The sequence below is a fragment of the Parasteatoda tepidariorum genome, chromosome 4 (assembly GCF_043381705.1).
Source record: "Parasteatoda tepidariorum isolate YZ-2023 chromosome 4, CAS_Ptep_4.0, whole genome shotgun sequence".
In the NCBI taxonomy this organism is placed as follows: Eukaryota; Metazoa; Arthropoda; class Arachnida; order Araneae; family Theridiidae; genus Parasteatoda; species Parasteatoda tepidariorum.
This window is the reverse complement of record NC_092207.1, coordinates 32,894,744-32,916,307: the sequence shown is the minus strand read 5'-3', so window position 1 is coordinate 32,916,307 and position 21,564 is coordinate 32,894,744. Positions and strand designations below refer to the sequence as shown.

Here is a 21,564-nt window from a genome sequence, read left to right as displayed (position 1 = left end):
TGATATCTTTTTTTTTTGCGAACTGTACATATTTTCACTCATAAAGAACAAACAATATAAACTTTGCAATAGATATCCAAGCGAACGATAAGCATACAGCTATAGTAAAATTTCAAAGCAAAATTGCTATTTTAAAAATTTTCAATGATGTCTATCTATCTATTGTCTGATCAATTGCTATTTAAAAATTTTCAATTTTCAATGATTTATATATAAGAGAAATTATGAACATTTTACTCAATTAATCAGCTTGCATACTGCTACGTTAAAACATATACATTTTAGCAAAATGAAAAGAATAGTTATATTTGAATAAATTACAAACAATAAAATATACTGTGCGTAATCTGCTGTAACGATTCACCAGTAACGTTACCTTAAACAGCGACGAGAAATATTTCGATTGTTCTCTCTTATATCTAAGCCTACAACAATAGCCTCTAAGAATATCCTCCAACTTAAATTATTTAAGATCAGGACGCTTCTTTAAACCAAAAATAATAAAATTTAAGTTTGAAAATTGAAGCATATTTGATTAAGAGTGATAAAACTAAATTAATAAATGTCAAGCACACTTACCGAATTTCGAATAGACTTTCGATTGTCAACACACACGCCATTTGCCGGCTCGCACGGAACTCTGAGAAGTGACCTAGTTAATATGAAGTGTACTTTAAACAACCTTAAAACAAGCTTAGGTATAAATAAAATGACTTCATATACCTCAATATATACCTCACTCTCTTTAGTTGAAATAAGGTATATTTTTTTTATACGTCGTAAATACCTCACTCTCTTAAGTAGAAAAAAGGTATATTTTTTTGTACCTCGTAAATACCTCACTCTCGTTAGTTGAAAAAAGGTTGATTTTTTTATACCTCATAAATATCTCCTTTGTTACAAGTGTAAGAAAAATAACCTCGTATACCTTAAAAATCACCCTATCAATCTGGTTGATATGAAGTGAATTGAAATCAATCTCAAAATAAGCTTAGGTATAAATAAAATGACTTCATATACCTCAATAAATACCTCACTATCTTTAGTTGAAATAAGGTATATTTTTTATACCTAGTAAATACCTCACTCTCTTAAGTAGAAAAAAGGTATATTTTTTTATGCCTCGTAAATACCTCACTCTCGTTAGTTGAAATAAGGTTGGTTTTTATACCTCATAAATATCTCTTTTGTTACAAGTGTAAGAAAAACAACCTCGTATACCGTAAAAATCACCTTATCAGTCTAGTTGATATGAAGTGAATTTAAATCAACCTCAAAATAAGCTCAGGTATAAATAAAATGACTTCATATACCTCAATAAATACCTCACTCTCGTTAGTTGAAATAAGGTAAAAAATTTTATACCTCAAAAATACCTCTTTTGTTACAAGTGTAAGAAAATCAACCTAGTGTACCTTAAAAATCACCTTATCAGTCTGGTTGATTTGAAGTGATTTTTAAACAACAACCTCAAAATAAGCTGAAGTGTATATAAGACAACCTCGTACACCTTAATTACAACCTTTACGAGGTATAATTTTTATTGCTGTTTTCTCAACAACCTTAAATATACCTCAAAACAACCTCGATACCTCAAATCAACCTTAAATTTTCGTAAGGGCCCTTTCCTTCCATACGTTTAAGCAAACGCACATTAAGTATATTGGAATCGAAAACAAGTGAGGAAAGAAAAGAATTCTATGCAGAAGTCAGGAAGTTTTTTGTAGCTTTGTGTGAATTGAGATTTCCTCTATATGATGAGATATTGGAGAATGCTGAAGTGGCAGATTTGGCCAAAATTTCTTCTAAGTCTTTCGCCTGCATAAGATACTAGGTTAAAAAGTTTCCTTTTTTATTAACAAGAGAAAGTGATGATGAAGCTTTAGATTATCTAGAGACTGAATTCAACTCCCTGCAAGCTTAGCACTTAAGCACTTCCTCTGATCCAATGGATCAACAAGTGGCGACTTCAATTAATATTTATGACACAGAAGGTTGCCCCAAATATTAAAAAAAAAATTCAAAAATACTTAAGGCTATATTAACTATACCCCACAGCAATTCCGAATGCAAAAGGGTATTTTCTGTTGTAAAAAAAAAAAAAAAGAAAGAAAAAAAATGGGACTCAATTCAGCTCCTCGATGTCTAATGAGACTCTCTAAAAACTTTTAATAATTAATTCTAAAGAAGGCAGACTTTGTTTTGAAAGAGACTTTTCGAAAGAATTTTTAGTAAAAGTGTTTAAAAATGTTTTACCCCTGAAAAATACTGTAATCGTATTTAATATTTGATGTTACCATCTACGGAAAAGAGTAATATGTTTTTTTATAAGAGTAATGCAAAGAAATTTTCTACCGTAGTGACACATTTTCATGTATGTTTTGCATATTTGGATACTGATATGGAAATCTTCCCATTATTATTGCAATACCCAATTAGGGTATATTAAGAAAACATCAATATAGGGGATATCAGGCTATGGCTCTCAACCTTAAGAAGACGTAAGTGTAAGGAATACTAGGTAATGGCAATTAACTTTTAAAACATATCATCGAAGAGAATATCAGAAAATGGCACTTTACCTTTAAATACCATTTTACATAGACAATCTCAGATAATGATCATTTTCTCTTGATTCAGAATAATTTGATTATCTTTATAATTGACTGTTATCCCCTCTTTCATATTATATTTTTTTATTTATTTGATTTTACATTTTTCTCCTTATAATTACAAGCAAACTATGTGATAAATAAAAAATCAACTAATAATTAAATTAATATTATAAACCAAAAATTGAAAAATAACCTAGTTAATCATAGTTATTAACTTAAGTTCAATTAATATGAATTCAATTGTGCATGAAATGAAATAATAAGTTTGTCTTTTACATGTTACTGTGGCATGAAATTGAAACCACTTACAACTACATAATTTAGCATGAAGTTAAAATAGTACCTATGGTAATGGCACTCTAGAAATTTTTTAGTTTTGTCCCAGAAGAGGCAAATTGGAAGTATAAAAAATATAAACATTTGAGAACTAACCATTGTGTAGGTATTTGTTTCTTAATTACTATTAATCACCAACCCCTGGTGCAACTTTCTCTGTTCTTTTTGATCATTTAATTACGCATGCTCCCTTTGCCTAGTAATCTCGTTGCAATAACATGATCGTATGTACATCAAAAATGTTTAGCATTTCGATATTGCTCGGACTGTAAAATAATGTGTCTTAATTTCTTAAAGGCAATGGTGTGAACAATAACTAAGNTTGCGCATAAAATGAAATAATAAGTTTGTCTTTTACATGTTACTGTGGCATGAAATTGAAACCACTTACAACTACATAATTTAGCATGAAGTTAAAATAGTACCTATGGTAATGGCACTCTAGAAATTTTTTAGTTTTGTCCCAGAAGAGGCAAATTGGAAGTATAAAAAATATAAACATTTGAGAACTAACCATTGTGTAGGCATTTGTTTTTTAATTACTATTAATCACCAACCCCTGGCGCAACTTTCTCTGTTCTTTTTGATCATTTAATTACACATGCTCCCTTTACCTAGTAATCTCGTTGCAATAACATGATCGTATGTACGTCAAAAATGTTTAGCATTTCGACATTGCTCGGACTGTAAAATAATATGTCTTAATTTCTTAAAGGCAATGGTGTGAACAATAACTACATGTCATTATAATGTTAAACGGCAGCAGATCACCGAAGTCAAGCATCACTGGCTGTGGTCAGTATGCGGGTGGGTGACCACTTGGATCAGTGTGCGAAGGACCGAGGGTGTGCGGTATTGGTCCTCGTTAAACTATTCTACCCTAAAATGCTCAATTTCACGTGCAGGTCGTCAGGCTACCGAAGCGGGGGTGCCATTCCCTCTGCAGAGGATCAAAACTGTGATGGCATGTCTTCGGATCATCCTCAGGGATGTCTCCCAAACCGTCGCCAATAGCCCATTATGCAGCTCTATTGCGACGTAAATGAACTACAACTACAACAACTATAATGTTAATATTTTCTTTTACATAAAAATATATTTTGCTTATCAAATAAGAAGACTAATTACCATCTGCTACCAAATTACCATCCGCTACCAGAAAACTAATTACCAAAAAAAAAAAATGATGTCCAAATGCAAGGCAAATACTACTTGGCAATGTTAGCAAAAGAGTACAAAATATTTAATTCTAAATTGACAAAACTATCTTTGAAACAAACTCGCTTAAAAGCAGCTGAATTTTCAAAAGAAAGAATAAATATAGCAATAAAGAAAACGAAGGAAATAAAAATAAAAATATGACCACCGAAGCCGACGTCTTCAGTCTTCAGGGGGTATTGGCCTCGGAAGCCATAAAACAAAACCTTTTCTATTGAGAGAGAGGCCAAATTAAATGTCAAAATTGACTCTCTCAGTACCCCGAAGGTTTTGTATAAGTCCAGGAAAAAATACAAAAAATACATAAAACCAATTCAGAAGAGAAATTCAAACAAAATTTTGATAAAATAGAAACTCACAATTAAACCGGTCAAACAACGATTTCTCAAGCAAACTAAATGCAAAGGAAACACTTTAAACAAAAGAAAACAACGCCCTCTAATAAAATGGCAGAATGAAAAAAAAAAGAAGAGAAGTAAAAGAAAAGATTACGTAACAAATTAATATAATGCTTAACTGGGGCTGCTCAGTTAAGACTTGAATTGTGCCTTATTAGAAGAAATAAAAATCTAGTATTCTTCAATCATTTTCTTAATCAAAAAATTAACATTACAAAAGTTAAAAAGAAAATCATTATTACTCAAATTATTCAAAAAATTATTCAAAGCCTCCTGAAAACTTTCAACGTTATTGAAAATATTTTTAATCCTAACCAATTGTAAAAAAGCTAAATTTTTAAAAATTTTATTACACAGATTAGTATCAAAGTTTCAGAAAAAAAATAACTTTAAATTTAAAAGCTTTCCTTTTATCAAAAACACCAATTTTAATTATTTTATCAACAATATCAATTTTAAAATCTAAGTATTCAACATTTAAGCAATTCTCATTAGTTTCCTTCAAAACCAAATCTTTAGGAAAAATACTATAAACAAAATTAAAATTATCACAATTAAACAAAATCAAATCATCAGTATATCTAAAAGCATTAAATTTATGGAGCATATTTCATTCATAAATATTTCATGGCGCATGGCTCGTCGAGGCCAAACAAGGAGCACTGAAGTGAATCTTGACTTAGAGATTACTTCGGACAAAAAGTTACTAAGTCAAATTTTATGTTTAAATAAATTAAAAAATTTAAAAAGTTTAAAAAATTTAAAACTTGTCCTTTAGCTGATAATTCACAGATTGACAGCCATTCCAATGTATTTTTTCGTGTGTGTATTAATATTATTTACTTAATTCAGTGCAATTGCTGAAATTTGTGTTATGTTGGTCAAACAGATCTTGAATTTCAAAAGCGGATTAATTCCCACAGATCTGGTATAAAAAAATTTAATAATAGTAATTGTTCTACTGATTATGAAATTTTGCATTTTCAATTTCATGATTTTGATAATGTTACTCTTTTTATTTTAGATTTTATGGAAAATTTAGATAATAGACTTGATTTAGAAAACATTTACCTTAGTAGTCCTAAAACTCTATTTCCATATGGATTAAATAGTAAATTTAATGGGGAAGGTAATGTTAATACTGATAATTATTGTATTTATGATAAATTTAAAGTTTTTAATTTCCCTAGTGTTTTTGATTCAAAGTATAGGAATAAAATAGGTAGTGGAAAAGGTAATGTTATTGATTTTGATGATTTTTCGAATATTCGCAACTTACCTGTTAATTTGAATAATATTTTTAATACGAGAAAATATATTTTTGGTTTTAAAAATAAAATTCTTAAAAATTTCCTTATTAATTTTGGTCCTAAAATTAAATTTGATACTGAACTTATTAAATTTATTGTTTTGGATTTGATTAAATCAAAACTTGGTGTTAGTAAAACTGATTTGCTCTTTAATAAGGTTTCTAATGTTAAAAAGGTTTTTTGTACGATTAATTTTCATGATTAAAAAAAATTTGAAATTGCTAAGTTGCCACATGTTATACATGGTCTTTCTTTCTGAATTTTTTCCTTTAAAGCAAATTAAGGTTTCAGCTGCTTATAAATATTCCTCTACGCTTGGAAAAAAGGTATGTAATTATAATTTCTTAAGTCGAAATTTAAATTGTATTTCTAAATTTGATTGTTATTGTAAGGATAAGGATTTTTCTCAATATATTGATAATGATTATGGACTTATTATTACGGGAAATTTGGAGATTGTTGGTGATCAAGATTTTATTAATATTTTAAGTAAAGGTTCAAAATTTAGGACAAAATTTAAAATGAACATTTCATTTAGTCCATTAAAAAGGATCTTGATTTTTTTATAGCAAAAATTTCCAGAAAGTATCATTGGCCCGGTGAGGGATTTTCAGAGTGGAAAGCTAAAATTATTGAAAAAGTTAAATTTAATTTATTTAATACCAGTTTTAGTTCATATCCTAGTGATACTATTATTGATTATGATTTGTCTAGAAATATTAAAATTCTTAAAGATAAATTTATTGTTACTGTTGTTGATAAAGCATCAAATAATTTTTATATCATGTGTAAATATTTTTTTAAAAATTGATTATTGGAGAATATAACGCAAATAATACTTATTTAAAATTAAAAGAAGATAAGAAAGTTATTGAAAAAAGAATTATTGCATTTAGTAAAAAATTAAAATTTAGGTTAAATAGGATTACAATTCCATATTTATTTCCTATTGTTAAATTTCATTAAAAGTACGGTTAAATTTAGGTATATTGCGTGTGGTACAAATTGTTACAATTCTGATATTTGTAAAAAGTTTTTTAATTTTCTAAAAATTATTTTACTTAAAATTAAAAAAGAGAAGAATATTGTTATAGATAGTAATGTAGAAGTTTTGGATTATATTAATAATAATGATATTTTCATTAATACTTTTGATTTTGTAAATTTGTATACAAGTATACCACATGAACAGATTATTGAAATTTGTAGCGAAATTTTTGATAAGTATTTATTTAATGAGAAAATTTATAAGTCTTATAGGTTGGATTTATGTAGGTTTAAACTTTTTGAGAATGTTCTTTTTAATGGTTTAGATTTTTATAAACAGATTATTGGAATTTCACATGATAATTCCTTTTCTGGTTCTTTTTTCTAATATTTTTTGAAGCTAAATTTCTTGAGTATAATGAATTTAATGCTTTTAGATATATTGATGATTTGATTTTGTTTATTTGTGATAATTTTAATTTTATTTATAGTATTTTTCCTAAAGATTTGGTTTTGAAGAAAACTACTGAGAATTGCTTAAATGTTGAATGTTTAGATTTTAAAATTGATATTTTTGATGAAATAATTAAAATTGGTGTTTTTGATCAAAGAAAAGCTTTTAAATTTCAAGTTATTTTTTTCTGCAACTTTAATACTAATCTGTGTTATAAAATTTTTAAAAATTTAGCTTTTTCACAATTGGTTAGGATTAAAAATATTTGCAATAACGTTGAAAGTTTTCAGGAAGCTGTGAATAATTTTTGAATAATTTGAGTAATAATGATTTTCCTTTTAACTTTTGTAATGTTAATTTTTTGATTAAGAAAATGATTGAAGAATACTGAATTTTTATTTCTTTTAATAGGGCGCAATTCAAGTCTTAACTGAGCAGCCCCAGTTAAACATTATATTAATTTGTTACGTAATCTTTTCTTTTACTTTTCTTCTTCTTCTTTTTTTTTCATTCTGCCATTTTATTAGAGGGTGTTGTTTTCTTTTGTTTTAAGTGTTATCTTTTGTTTTAAGTGTTTCCTTTGCATTTAGTTTGCTTGTGAAATCGCTGCTTGACCGGTTTAATTGTAAGTTTCTATTTTGTCAAAATTTTGTTTGAATTTCTTTTCTGAATTGGTTTGATGTATTTCATGTATTTTTTCCTGGACTTACACAAAACCTTCGGGGTTCTGAGAGAGACAATTTTAACATTTAATTTGGCCTCTCTCTCAATAGAAAAGGTTTTGTTTTATGGCTTCCGAGGCCGGCACCCCCCTGAAGACGTCGGCTTCGGTGATTTATTTGCTTTGTATTTGGACATAATTTTTCTTTTTAAAGTTTAAAAGTATAGGAATGTACTGTACATGTCTTTTGAACGTTGCAATGAACGACTATTTTGTTTTATTTTGAGAAGTTAAGAAATAAATTAGTTTTACTTGAATCTGTTACATTGCTGAAAACATTTTAGTATAAAGCTAGAAAAAATTTGCATAAATGTGTGTCTCTCTGAATGCATTTTATATACACTCATTGTAATTGTTTCTCAATAAATTTAATTTATGTTTCAGAAAGGAATTGATATGGTTACTGAAGCTACTGAGGAAGACAAAAAGAAAAACTATGATGAAGCATGCAGATTATATGAACATGGAGTTGAATATTTTTTACATGCCATTAAATGTAATTATATATCCTCTTTGTAAATTACAGTGGTTCACTCACTATCTGCTTCAATCTGCTGCAAAATAGCTCCTTTGAGGAGAATTTACCTTTCTTACGGGATCTTATAATCAGATATATATATATAATACACACGAACATTTAGTGTTCCTCATTATGAACAAAAAATGGTCTAAATTCTCCTATTTTACACTGTAGTCAATATTTTTAGACATCACAGAAAGTCTTTTAGCGTTACTAAAGACAATCAAAATTACCCAATCTTAACTCATGGATCAATATTGCAGTTATAAATATACAAATTTCTTTCTGTACTTCACACAACCGCACGTCATTGCATTTGTTCAGGCATACTGCTATTTTTAATAATCAATATAAAGTTTCTATAAATTAAAACATTTTTGAAAGTAACAATGATTTTTAAACGAATTTTGCAGAAATAGGAGCTTGCATAAGGATTTGAACTAGTTTCAAAAGTGTTGTGCTATTATTTAAGAGTAATTATAGTTGCTTGCAGAAAGTTTTTTAAGGGAGATTTTGTGTTCACGGAAAGTTTTTCATTTTATCTAAGTCTGCTTGTAGCTCTAGAACCCTTTGTTTTTATTATTGTTTTCCAACTCTTTTTACTTTTATACATATTGCAGATATCGTTTGATTTTACAAAGATCTCCCTAAAAATAAAAAAAAGGCAAGGTGCTTTTTAAAAAACAAGAGCACCTTCAATTTTTAAGAGCACTAATTTTGCACTCCTTTTGAAGAGCAATAGCTACATAAATGCCCTTCGAAACGGAATACAAATAAATATAAGAAATATTTTATACGTATTGACTTAGCCTAAAAATAATTTGCAGTAGTTAGGGTTATCAGAAGTACTATATAGAAGTAAGTTATCATTTCTACTACTGCAATCTTTGAAATAAATCTGCTTCTGGAAAAAGAGCATTTTTTTCTAAAAGAAAAAGAGGGAGGGCAGGGTGGCCCACCCTTCTTAAAACACTTAGGGAAAACACTGATTTTATTTTTTAATTATTTTGAATAAACACCATTTTTTTTAAACTCTTAGTTTAGAATACCAGTTCATCATACTTCTCTTAGCCATTTAATTTTGTTCACTCTTCTCTAAAACAGGCATGTATATACAAAAGTACTTCAATTCTATTTCAATTATGTTCTAATTTTTTTAAATTTATCTTAACACCAAACTAAACATTTTCTTAGTATCTTCCTAAACAATCACCTTTTATACTAAGCCTGTTCCAAAATACCCCTTTTTATACTAGAAAAACATTCTAAGCCTGTTCCAAAATATCTGAAATTTGTAAGTTTGGTTAAATTTGCATCATTATTTTCATATTTATTTGTCATGTTTAAAAAAATAATCTGAAATATTTTTTTCCAGATGAAGCTCAGAGTGATCAGGCTAAAGAGAGCATACGAGTAAAGTGTGTCCAGTACTTAGAGAGGTCAGAAAAGTTAAAGAAATATTTGGTGGAAAAGCAAAAGAAGCGTATTAAAGACAGAAAGGATGGTCCTACATCGTAAGCCTATATATTTTCTCTCCTATATATCTTATTTATTTTCTCAAGATGCTAGTGCAAGCTTCTTTTTAAGTTTTATGATATCTTAATTTAATAAATCTACCCTCCCATGTTTATGCTAATCATAACTTAATAGTCAATTTGCACTTACAATCTTCCAAAAAGCGATTGTTGAATTTTTATAATGGTAGTTATAGTTCAATTAACTCTTGAGTGACAGCAAGTGATATATCAGAATACTCTTACTGTAGAAAGTTAAATTCTTGCTCATGTATTAGTTTTTATGTCCCATTACAAGTAAGAAAAGATTGTTTTAATTTGATTAAAAGAAATAACTTATATTTTCTACAAAAATCTGTTAAACTTTAATAAAGAAAAATTGCACTTATAACATTATTTAGTTATCATGTGGAATATTTTCAGTATTCAGTTATCTGTGTTTGTTGTATCATCAAATTCGATGGTTAATTGAGATTGTACAATAAATTAAAATATTACTAAATATTAAAAGATATTGCACTAGACTAGATATCATTTAATAAATATGTTATTAGTTTTTGTCAGCAACAAAAAAATATTTCACAAAAAGAATTAGTTAAACTGTTGAGTTGAAAATTTTCTCTGTTGCAAGGAGGGCTTTTGCTATTCCATTACATGAAATGGAACCTAATTATTGGTTTTAATACATTACACATCTGCCATCTCTACTAGTTTTTTTTTCATTTCTCTGGTCTAATAAAATTCCTGCTGTTCTTAGTATATTTTAGAAAATACTCTAAAAGAAAAAATACTTTTACTCAATTCATTGCTTGTTTAAAAATTTACGTAAATAATAATTATAAATAAATGAAGTTTCATTTACAGTATTAAGTTTTAAAAGAGAAAAAAAATCTAGAAATTTTAATTTAAAATTATTTATTTATGTATCTATTATTTTTTTCAGAGAATTTTCGAATTTCTAACTTACTAATATTAAGAAAAGACTTCAAAATAATTAAAGCAATTAAAAACAATACTTCCAGTGGAAAAATGCGCTATGCACAGCTGAAAATCCAAAAGATATTGAAACAATGAAAAACGAATAAATATGACAACTAGGACTGGGCGATATTGGAAATTATATATCGTGATGCATCGTCAGTTTTGCATCGCGATATAGCGATGTATCGCGATATAGTATTTTTGAATTTCATTTACTTGTAAGGCACAGAAAGTCAGATTTCTATCAATTTTAAATCAATTTATAAATTTAAATCAATTTATAAATTTGAAGATATATATGTTTTGCTTAAGAAAGATATTAAATAAATTGACTACAATGTACAAATCTTACNCATACGAGTAAAGTGTGTCCAGTACTTAGAGAGGTCAGAAAAGTTAAAGAAATATTTGGTGGAAAAGCAAAAGAAGCGTATTAAAGACAGAAAGGATGGTCCTACATCGTAAGCCTATATATTTTCTCTCCTATATATCTTATTTATTTTTTCAAGGTGCTAGTGCAAGCTTCTTTTTAAGTTTTATGATATCTTAATTTAATAAATCTATCCTCCCATGTGTTTATGCTAATCATAACTTAATAGTCAATTTGCACTTACAATCTTCCAAAAAGCGATTGTTGAATTTTTATAATGGTAGTTATAGTTCAATTAACTCTTGAGTGACAGCAAGTGATATATCAGAATACTCTTACTGTAGAAAGTTAAATTCTTGTTCATGTATTAGTTTTTATGTCCCATTACAAGTAAGAAAAGATTGTTTTAATTTGATTAAAAGAAATAACTTATATTTTCTACAAAAATCTGTTAAACTTTAGTAAAGAAAAATTGCACGTATAGCATTATTCAGTTAAGTGGAATACTTTCAGTATTCAGTTATCTGGGTTTGTTGTGTCTTCAAATTCGATGGTTAATTGAGATTGTACAATAAATTAAAATATTACTAAATATTAAAAGATATTGCACTAGAATAGATATCATTTAATAAATATGTTATTAGTTTTTGTAAACAACAAAAAAATATTTAACAAAAAGAATTAGTTAAACTGTTGAGTTGAAAATTTTCTCTGTTGCAAGGAGGGCTTTTGCTACTCCATTACATGAAATGGAACCTAATTATTGGTTTTAATACATTACACATCTGCCATCTCTACTAGTTTTTTCTCATTTCTCTGGTCTAATAAAAATCCTGCTGTTTTTTTAGTATATTTTAGAAAATACTCTAAAAGAAAAAATACTTTTTACTCAATTCATTGCTTGTTAAAAATTTACGTAAATAATAATTATAAATGAAGGAAGTTTCATTTACAGTATTAAATTTTAAAAGAGAAGAAAAATCTAGAAATTTTAATTTAAAATTATTTATTTATGTGTCTAATATTTTTTTCAGAGAATTTTCGAATTTCTAACTTAATAATATTAAGAAAAGACTTCAAAATAATTAAAGCAATTAAAAACAATACTTCCAGTGTAAAAACGCGCTATGCAGCTGAAAATCCAAAAGATATTGAAACAATGAAAAATGAATAAATATGACAACGGTAGCTGACGTCTTCAGGGGTGCCAGCTCTGAAAGCCATAAATGCAAAACCTTTTCTATCGAGAGAGCAGGACAAATGTCCAAATTTCTCTCCCTGTACCCCAAAGGTTTTGCCAAAGTCCAGAAAGACAAAAAATACAAAATATAAAATTCATAAAGCAAATACAAAAATATAAAATCAATTCAAATACATAAAAATAATACGCACAAAAACTTTTTTAAAAAGTAAGTTCAATAGTCAAATTGCACTACTGATTGCCAGACAACAACTAAATTTAACTTAATAATGCTTTCTAAAGAAAACTATTCAAGATTATTTGATTACTTTTTCTCTTTATTAATTATTAAAAATCTCCCTATGAAGGAAACATTAAAAATATATTGTGCAAACATTTGCTATAGTTTCCTATTTTTTCATAAAATCTACTACTTTTTTTTCTTCTTTTTCGGCTGATAAGTTACTAAACAATAAACTTTTTCCTAAACTGAAAATTTGATTTTTTTAAAAATCATTGTTATGTTCAAACTATAACACTAATTGTATTTGAAAAATCATGTTTATTTCTGCATTGAAGTTAATTAAGACTTCATAAATCAAATAGATTTTATATTAAACATGTAAATCAGTTACCGTCAGAATTGAGATATAATAAGGATATCCCTTTATGATTCAGATTTTATCTGCTACGTTTAATTGAAATAAAAATAGAACAGCAATACAATAGTTTTGCTTTATTCATCACATTTTTTTATGTATTCCATTTTCATTATATTTTTTTAAATAATGCTTTCAGTAGTTTTTGAACAGAAAGGGCTAAATTGTAAATAAAGTAATATTTTTTACTGCACATACAAATACAATTTTCCATGATACTAATAGTTGTGGATAAAATTATTTAAATTGTTGGATATGACGCATATTTTCCGGATAAATAATTACTAATAGTAAACAACTTTCAAAAATATGCTTTTTCAGTTGCATTGTACTAGTTAAACTGTTTTATCTAAATAATTAACTCACTCATATTTTAAGTATAATAAATTGATTTAATTTAGTAATTTTTTTTTTATTATAAATAGTGACAACAGTAGTGATAGTGATGATGACCTTGAAAAAAAAAAACTTTCCCTCCAACTAGAAGGTATATAAATTTGCATTTGTATTACTTAATTAAAAACATATAATGTATACGTATTCATTAATGTATTAACTAACTAATTTGTGTGCATTTGTTTTTTAAAATACTTTCTCGATAAAATTCATGTGGTATGTTAACTGTTAAAATTTTTATTTCTATTTACTAGCATAACGACCTGAAAAATCTGAAATTATTTTCCTAATAATGGACTTACATTATTACAGTTTACTTTTAGTTACGTATCTAATTCCATTAACAACTTCCTTTTTTTATTGCTTAAAATCTTTAAATAATTTAAAGAGTTGTGTTTATATTATGTTTCACGTTCAGAATGTCTATAAGCAATGTATTTTTCATAATTCTCTATTATGTTGTCCTAAATACAATAAGTAGTATCCTTTTTATAACTGTTCAATGTCACTTTAACGTAATCTCTTTTTTTTTAAAAAATTTGCATTTCATCAATTTCAAAAAACTATTAAATATCTTGTATTTACCCCTAATCTTAGTATCTCTAATAAAAAATTAAGAGAAAAAAACAGCTGAATTTAACACTTTTTTCAAAATATTTCCTCAATAAGGCTTGGTCATATGGGGAACAAAAGAATCACATGTGACAAATTATGTATGAAAAACTTTAACAATTTATTTTTATTCTAGTCCAAGAATATACATTAGCATAGAAAAAAATTTTATGTGATAATTTTGTAGAGTATTGATATAGTAGTACATAGATTTTCTATTTATTTTTTATCTATTATGTATTTACTTTTTAATAAGTTACTAAATCAGTCACAAAGTTGTTCAAAAAAGCTGTTTTAAATATTAATAGACTAAAATTTTTAGTTTTAAATCTTCCATTTTACCAATTCCTTTCCCTTGTAGTGATTAATCCTCCCAGTACATGTAATGAGGTGGAGCTGCGAGCGCAAATAAAATACTCTACTACTTTGTAAGTAAGCCCAACTATAACTTCCACTCTCATCAGCTGTTGTTCTGACAGTTCCGATTGAGATGGTAGTACATCTACTTTAACGGTCCTTTTCGTTCTGGACTCCCAGTTGTTGTTTCTCGTTATGTTGTGATTTATCAATAAATGTTGTTTTGTTAAACGTTTGGATCATGTCGTGTATTAACGATATATGTAACAAAGAACACGCATTATTTACCTTCACTTAACCCTCCTTAGAAATTAAGTTTTTTTTTCTTTTCGAGAACAAAATTACCTTTTGAAGAAACCTTGATTAATAGTTAAGGAACTAAGTGAAATGTTAATATTGAGACCTTGAAGGAATTGAAATTTTTCAAAAATAATTTTTGTTTTAAATCTCTTTCAGTTTTAGCCACCTCTATATCTTGTTGGCTTCGCATGTTGTTAAATTAACATAAATAAAGTCTTTATAGAAAACAAAAACAATATTTATTGATATAAGTACACTCGCAACTTACTACATTCACGTACATTTAGTATTGACGTTCTACAAAATAATAATAATTACATCACAAAATCGAAACTAAAACATAACCGCTGTTGCTATTCTTCATTTTTACAACATATATGCGCATACGGTGGCCAAGGCGCTTGCATGCGAACTAAATAATCACTGTTGCCATTCGTAATTTACAATTGCGCTTACATTCGACCATCCTGACCTTTGGCCTCAATTGAACTAAATTGTAAAATACATTACAATAAAATTAACTGGACTAATAATATGAAATATTGATAAGTCTCAAACAGTTTATAAAATCATTATAACGCAGTGGTACGTACAGTTCTTTCGAGCATTTGCCTTCTGGATTCTTCATTAGAATCTTCGCTGAAATTATCATTATCATCACCTTCCTTCCACTTTCTCCAAGCTTTTAATTGACTGACATGGGCGGTAGTTGTGAACAAGTGTCCCTTTTCATTTTCTTTTAACTGAGTTACTCTGTAGGTGTCACCAGGTAATACTTGTGTAATTACCAATGATCCCCTGTATTTTGGCTCAGTTTTCAAAGGGTTGACCTGTTGCTTGAGCAGGTGTTTTCCTCATGACAACTATTTCACCTTCAACGTAGTTGATTGTTTTAACTCTTTTTTTGTTTGTCATAATATGATTTCATCTTTTTCTGCTTTTCTTCTACTTTCTGAATCACTTCTTTACGCACTTCTTCAGGATCCTTATATTCTTCAGCTTCACCATCTACCAATTTACTTATAAGTCCATCATAAAATCTAGGTGAGTAACCATGTAGCATTTGGAATGGAGTTTTGTTGGTTGTTTTATTAACTGCATTATTTAAATTACGTTCGGCCTCTTTAACTTTCAAGTCCCAATCTTTGTGTTGAAGACAGACATAGCAGACGATTATTTTCAAAGACATAGTAGCAGACGATTATTTTCAAAGAACATAATTTGAATTGCTGTTGAAGTCATATTTAACCAGGTTTGCAAAAGCACGAAATTAAAAAAGGACATATTGTGTTGGTGATTAACGTTTTCTCTTTGTTTTTTAAAACAATCAGTAGAACATTCTTTTTCTTCTTTTTAGTTGAACTTTCTTGTGTTTCTTCTCACAAGGTGAGATTTTTTTGTGAAATTAAACATTAAAATTTTATTTTTTTTTTTTTTTTTTGTTTCGCAAAATTTTTTCTGTGTTACATTTATGTTTTTAATTTGGTAGTTAAGAATTAAAAGTTGCACACTTTGTGTTAAGAATTAAAATCCACAACACTTTGTGTTGTAGATAGTAGAGTTCTGTGACTACGTTCAACCATACCGTTCCCTTGAGGATGCTTTGTAGAGTTCAGAGTACGCTTAATTCCATTCGTGGCACAAAACTCTTCATATTGATCCGAAGCAAAACATGACCTTCGATCCCTTATCAACCTATCAGGTAATCCGAATTCGTTGATGAAATTCTGTAAAGCTTTCAGCACATTTAGAGTTGAAATACTTCTCACCGGTGACAAATCTAGTTAGATTATCTATTATTACGAGTAGTTCTTGATTTCCTCTACAAGTTTTAACAAAAGGATCCAAATGATCAACGTGAATGATAGAGAATAGATGTTTTCTTGGTGCAATCGGGTTCAAAAATCCCTGTTGTTTTCGTCCTAGTATTTTATTCAGCAAACACTCAAAACACATCGAAATATGTCTTCTTACGTAACACTTCATAGAGGCAAACCAATATAATTATTTTATTTTACTAACAGTTCGATCAACTGAAAAGTGTCCCATGAGATTGTGAAATTTTACAACCATGCTTTTCCTCATGCTTTTTTTTTTCTTGGTATGGCAAAAAGAAGTTTTACCTTTTTGACACGAAACAGTCTGTTTCTTTTCAAAACATAATTCTGAATCTTTTGTTTTTCTTCTTTGGTACTGTTTTCTACATCCTTCTTGAGAATTGTAATCAATTCCTTCAAATTATTATCTGCATACTGTATCATAAGTACTTGATCTTCGACACTCAATGTTAGACAAACTTCCAAAGTATTTTCTATCAATGAACCTAGGGTATCTGAAGGGTTCAAAACTGGAGCCCTACTGATTGCATCGATGTCAGAAACATTTTATTACCCGGCCTATGACGAATTTCAAAATCAAATTCCTGAATGAGGAGATCCAACGTGCAATTTGTGAGGATTTCTTAGCATTCATATAAACAGTAAACTACAGTAAAACTGGTGCCCCGTACTGATGCAGATGATACGGTAACCACAGTAAAACTGATGCCCAACAAAAATTTTCTAAGTCATTCAAGTGTCCATACAATTGCCACTAATTCCAGCTTACTCGAATGATATTTATTTTCCGTCTCTGTAGTCTTCTTACCAGGGCTGATTGTGCTCCGGAAAAAATCCGGATTTCCGGAATTTTCGCTAACAGTGATCCGGAAATTTCCGGAGATCAAAGGTCCAGATGTTTCAGAAAATCATTGATCACAGAAGTTTCTGGAAATCAAATTTTCAAAGGTGGAACTTGAAAACCCAGTTTATTTTATTTGTTTGTAAGGGAGAGCCAGAGAGATTCTTTATAAGCTTATATTCAAGATTAATATTAATTTTTTATCAGTAAATAGTTGTTATAATCATAAACTCAGTAAAGAAAGACATATTTGTAAATTTTAATTACTTTTCCAGGTCATCGTAGTTATGTATAAATGATAAACTAAGAAATATTAAGAAAAAGGAAAAAAAAACTTGTTTAAATTTTTTTCAATTTTTTTTTTTGAACTCAAGAAATTTTCCGAAATTTTGACTTGGGCTCACAATCACCCCTGTCTTACTCACAGAGTAAACTAAATGCCATTTGTTATCGTTTCCATGCTGAAGCAATATACCAGCTATACCATCTGCGCATGCATCGGTGTGAACTTCAGTTTTCGCTTCAGGATTATAAAGAGCCAAAATTGGCTGATTCGTTGACTCACGTTTAAAGGTTTCAAAAGCTTCTTCTTGGTCTTTTTCCCATTTAAAAATTTCATTCTTTTTCGTCAGCTGCGTTAAATATCGAGCTTTAATGGCATAGTTTGCGATGAATCTTCTAAAGAAACTAGTAAATCCAAGAAAACGCCTAACATCGTGTACATTTTTTGGTTGGGGAAACTTAGATATTGCTTCTACTTTTCTTGATACATGCTTAATTCCGTTTTTGCTTATAATAAATCCTAGATACTCCACTTCTTTCTTTCCACACTCACATTTAGATAATTTCAGGGTTAAATTTGCGGAGAGTAATGCTTTAAATACTTCAATTAACTTCCGTATCATTTCTCCCCACGTTTTTGCTGTAACAAGCATGTCATCCAAATAGCATAATGTACCATTGTTGTACAACGGGCTAATGCATGGTACATCAATCGTTGAAATTCTGCAGGGGCATTAGTTAAACTGAAAATCATCCTCTTAAACAGTCCAGTTTCATCTGGGGTTATAAAGGCTGTTTTTAGTTTTGTTTTTTCGGTTAGGGGTATTTGTAGATAACCATGCGCCAAGTCTAAGGTTGTAAAATAACTGCAGTCAAGTAATTGCTCCAATAAATAATCGATTTTAGGCAATGGGAACTTTTATAGTTTGACTGTTAAGACGTCTGTAGTCAACTACTAGTCGGTTCTCACCAGTCTTCTTCTTTACTAGTATGACAGGACTTGCATAAGGTGATCTTGCTTTGAACACTGTTCCATTTTCTTTCCATTCTCCCACAATTTCTTTAATAGCTGTTCTTTCAGGAGCATTCATTTTATATAATTTCATACAAATGGGCTTTGACACTTCAACTTCTCCAATATCCATTTCTGTTAAGTTAGTACATCCTAGTTCAGAAATGTTCATGGCAAAACAATCTCTATATTTATTCAATAGTTGGAGCAATTCTTGCTTCTGTCCATTATCGATATTAAAGTCAACTATCATATCTCTCAATTTAATAGGAGCTTTTTCTTTTGAACTATTACAGCTAGATAAACTTAAGACATTTTCTTTAAATTCTACAACTGAGCACAATTCAGCAACTTCTGTCCTTTCAACACATTGACCTCTTGAAAGCCCGACATTTTTGTGTCCAATATTTGCCAAAGGAATGCTCGTTTTTCCATTTTTAACCTCTAGTTAACAGCCAAAGTCTTCGGAAGGATTCTCCATCATAATTAGTCCATTTTCGATATCCTCTGCTTAAGATCTAATTATCGGGTTGTTCGGAAAGTAATTTCCTTTTTCCGACAGAGGATTTAATTGTATTTTTTTCGAACCCAACTTCACACTTAAGCCGCATGATCATTATATGTTTTGAGAGCTGATATAGCAAGGCTTGTGCGTGAAAAATTCAAATTAATTCTGCACAGTAGTTTTTGGTTGGTCCCCCTTTAAATATAGCGAGCAATAAGCAGCATTTTCGTCATATTTTACCTTTTTACTATAGAAAAGGTAAAAATGCTGTTCATGCCAGAAAGAAATTAATCAATGTATATGGAGAAGATATGTTGACAGTCCGCCAGTGCCAAAACTGGTTTTCAAAATTTCGATCCGACAATTTTGATGTCGAAGATGCACCATGTTCTGGAAGGCCGATTGAAGCTGATAAAGACGCGATAAAGGCATTAGTTGATGCAAATCGGCGAATAACAACACGTGAGATCGGTGAGAGGTTAAATTTATCGAATTCAACTGTTTATGACCACTTGAAAGGCCTGGGTTTAACCTCGAAGCTCTATATATGGGTTCCCCATGTTCTCACGGAGAAAAATTTGTGTCGTCGCGTTGACGTCTGATTCTGGGGGCGAAAAATGGGCTGTCTATAACAATGTCAAACGCAAGAGATCACGGAGCAAAAAAGATGAACCGGCTCAAAGCATTTCGAAAGCTAATATTCATCAAAAAAGGTGATGCTGTCTGTTTGGTGTGATTCTAAATTAATAGTTTTTTTTTGAGCTTTTACCGGATAACACAACAACTAATTCGGAAGTCTACTGTCGTCAGCTGGACAAACTGAATGATGCACTTCAACAGAAAAGGCCAGAATTAATCAACAGAAAAGGTATAGTGTTCCACCAAGATAATCCGAGACCTCATACAAGTTTGGTCACTAGACAAAAGCTCTTGCAGCTTTAATGGGATACACTGCCACATGCACCATATTCTCCAGATCTGGCGGCTTCGGATTATTATTTGTTCCGGTCACTGCAAAATTTTTTGAACTCTAAAACCTTTACTTCAAATGAAGAGGTCAAAAATCACCTGTATCAGTTTTTTTGCCAGCAAAGATCCAAAATTTTATGAGCATGGAATCATGCTACTACCAGAAAGATGGCAGAAATTGTTGAACCAGAATGGCCAATATATAATTTAATGATATATTTATTCATTATACGAAAATTGTTTTTCATTCCCCCCCCCCACCAAAAAAAAAAAACAAATTACTTTCTGAACAACCCAATAGATTGACTCTATATTTCTGTAATTCAGTTGCCTCAAGAACTTTAAGGCGGATTCTATTTACTTTTTCTTCAATTAAGAAATTATTAAATGGTTCTTCCTCCCGATATCCGATATGAAATCTTTTCCCTATTCTGGCATGAGCGATGTATGGTAGGTCAAGCTATGCTCGTTCGATACTTAAATTAACTGGCTGCGCATTGTCAGGAGCAACATAAATACTTATTCCTTTGACTTTTACATTATCAACTTCAATCTTTGCAATAGTGGTTACTGCAGGAACCTTCTGATTTCCAAAACCATACAATTCATTGATAGCAGGTTCAAGTTTCTCAGCAACTAACATCTTGAGAAGAAAACAAGAACTGCCGTTATCAATTAAAGCCTGTACTTCGTCACGATTATTAAGTTTTGCCTTTTTCAAGTATGAAGCACTCTCTTCGGTATTTTCACCTTGCGTAACAGATAAACTCTTATCACTTGAACAATTACTTTCAGCTCTAGATAAGCAATTTTTGGCTATGTGACCTGTTTTATTGCATTTTCGACGTATTATAACTGGTTTTGGTGACGGGCAGTCCTTAGAAATATGTCCAAAATTGTTACAGTTGAAGCATTTTGGCTCACCTCTTTCATTATGTGTAATAAGGTACAATTTTTTCTTTTCGCTGTACGTAGCAATTGTATCATCTTTAATGGAGTTCCGTTTGTCGAAAAATCCTTCCTTACGCGGTTGTTTATTCTTAAAAGTTGATCTCAAAATATCATAATCCAGTTTTTCTACTAAATCATCTGGATTAATGAACCTAGACCAATCATCAATAAAATGATCTTTTACTTNGAGAAGAAAACAAGAACTGCCGGTATCAATTAAAGCCTGTACTTCGTCACG

At 29.4% G+C, this 21,564-nt stretch overlaps 2 protein-coding genes across 2 annotated transcripts in view; one reads left to right on the top strand and one right to left on the bottom strand.

Moving 5' to 3' along the window:
• Nucleotides 1-21,564, bottom strand: part of LOC107449204 (vacuolar protein sorting 4) — a gene marked incomplete at its 5' end in the record, with an annotated part of 113,844 nt that overhangs the window by 33,289 nt on the left and 58,991 nt on the right.
• The window catches only part of LOC107445340 (vacuolar protein sorting-associated protein 4), a 49,436-nt gene continuing 33,544 nt past the window's right edge, over nucleotides 5,673-21,564 (top strand). The window contains exons 1-4 of the mRNA XM_043055749.2: nucleotides 5,673-5,696; nucleotides 8,424-8,535; nucleotides 9,935-10,073; nucleotides 13,689-13,750. Of these exons, the coding sequence (XP_042911683.1) occupies nucleotides 5,688-5,696; nucleotides 8,424-8,535; nucleotides 9,935-10,073; nucleotides 13,689-13,750 (322 nt within the window). The 5' untranslated portion in view covers nucleotides 5,673-5,687. The remainder of the gene's footprint in view (nucleotides 5,697-8,423; nucleotides 8,536-9,934; nucleotides 10,074-13,688; nucleotides 13,751-21,564) is intronic.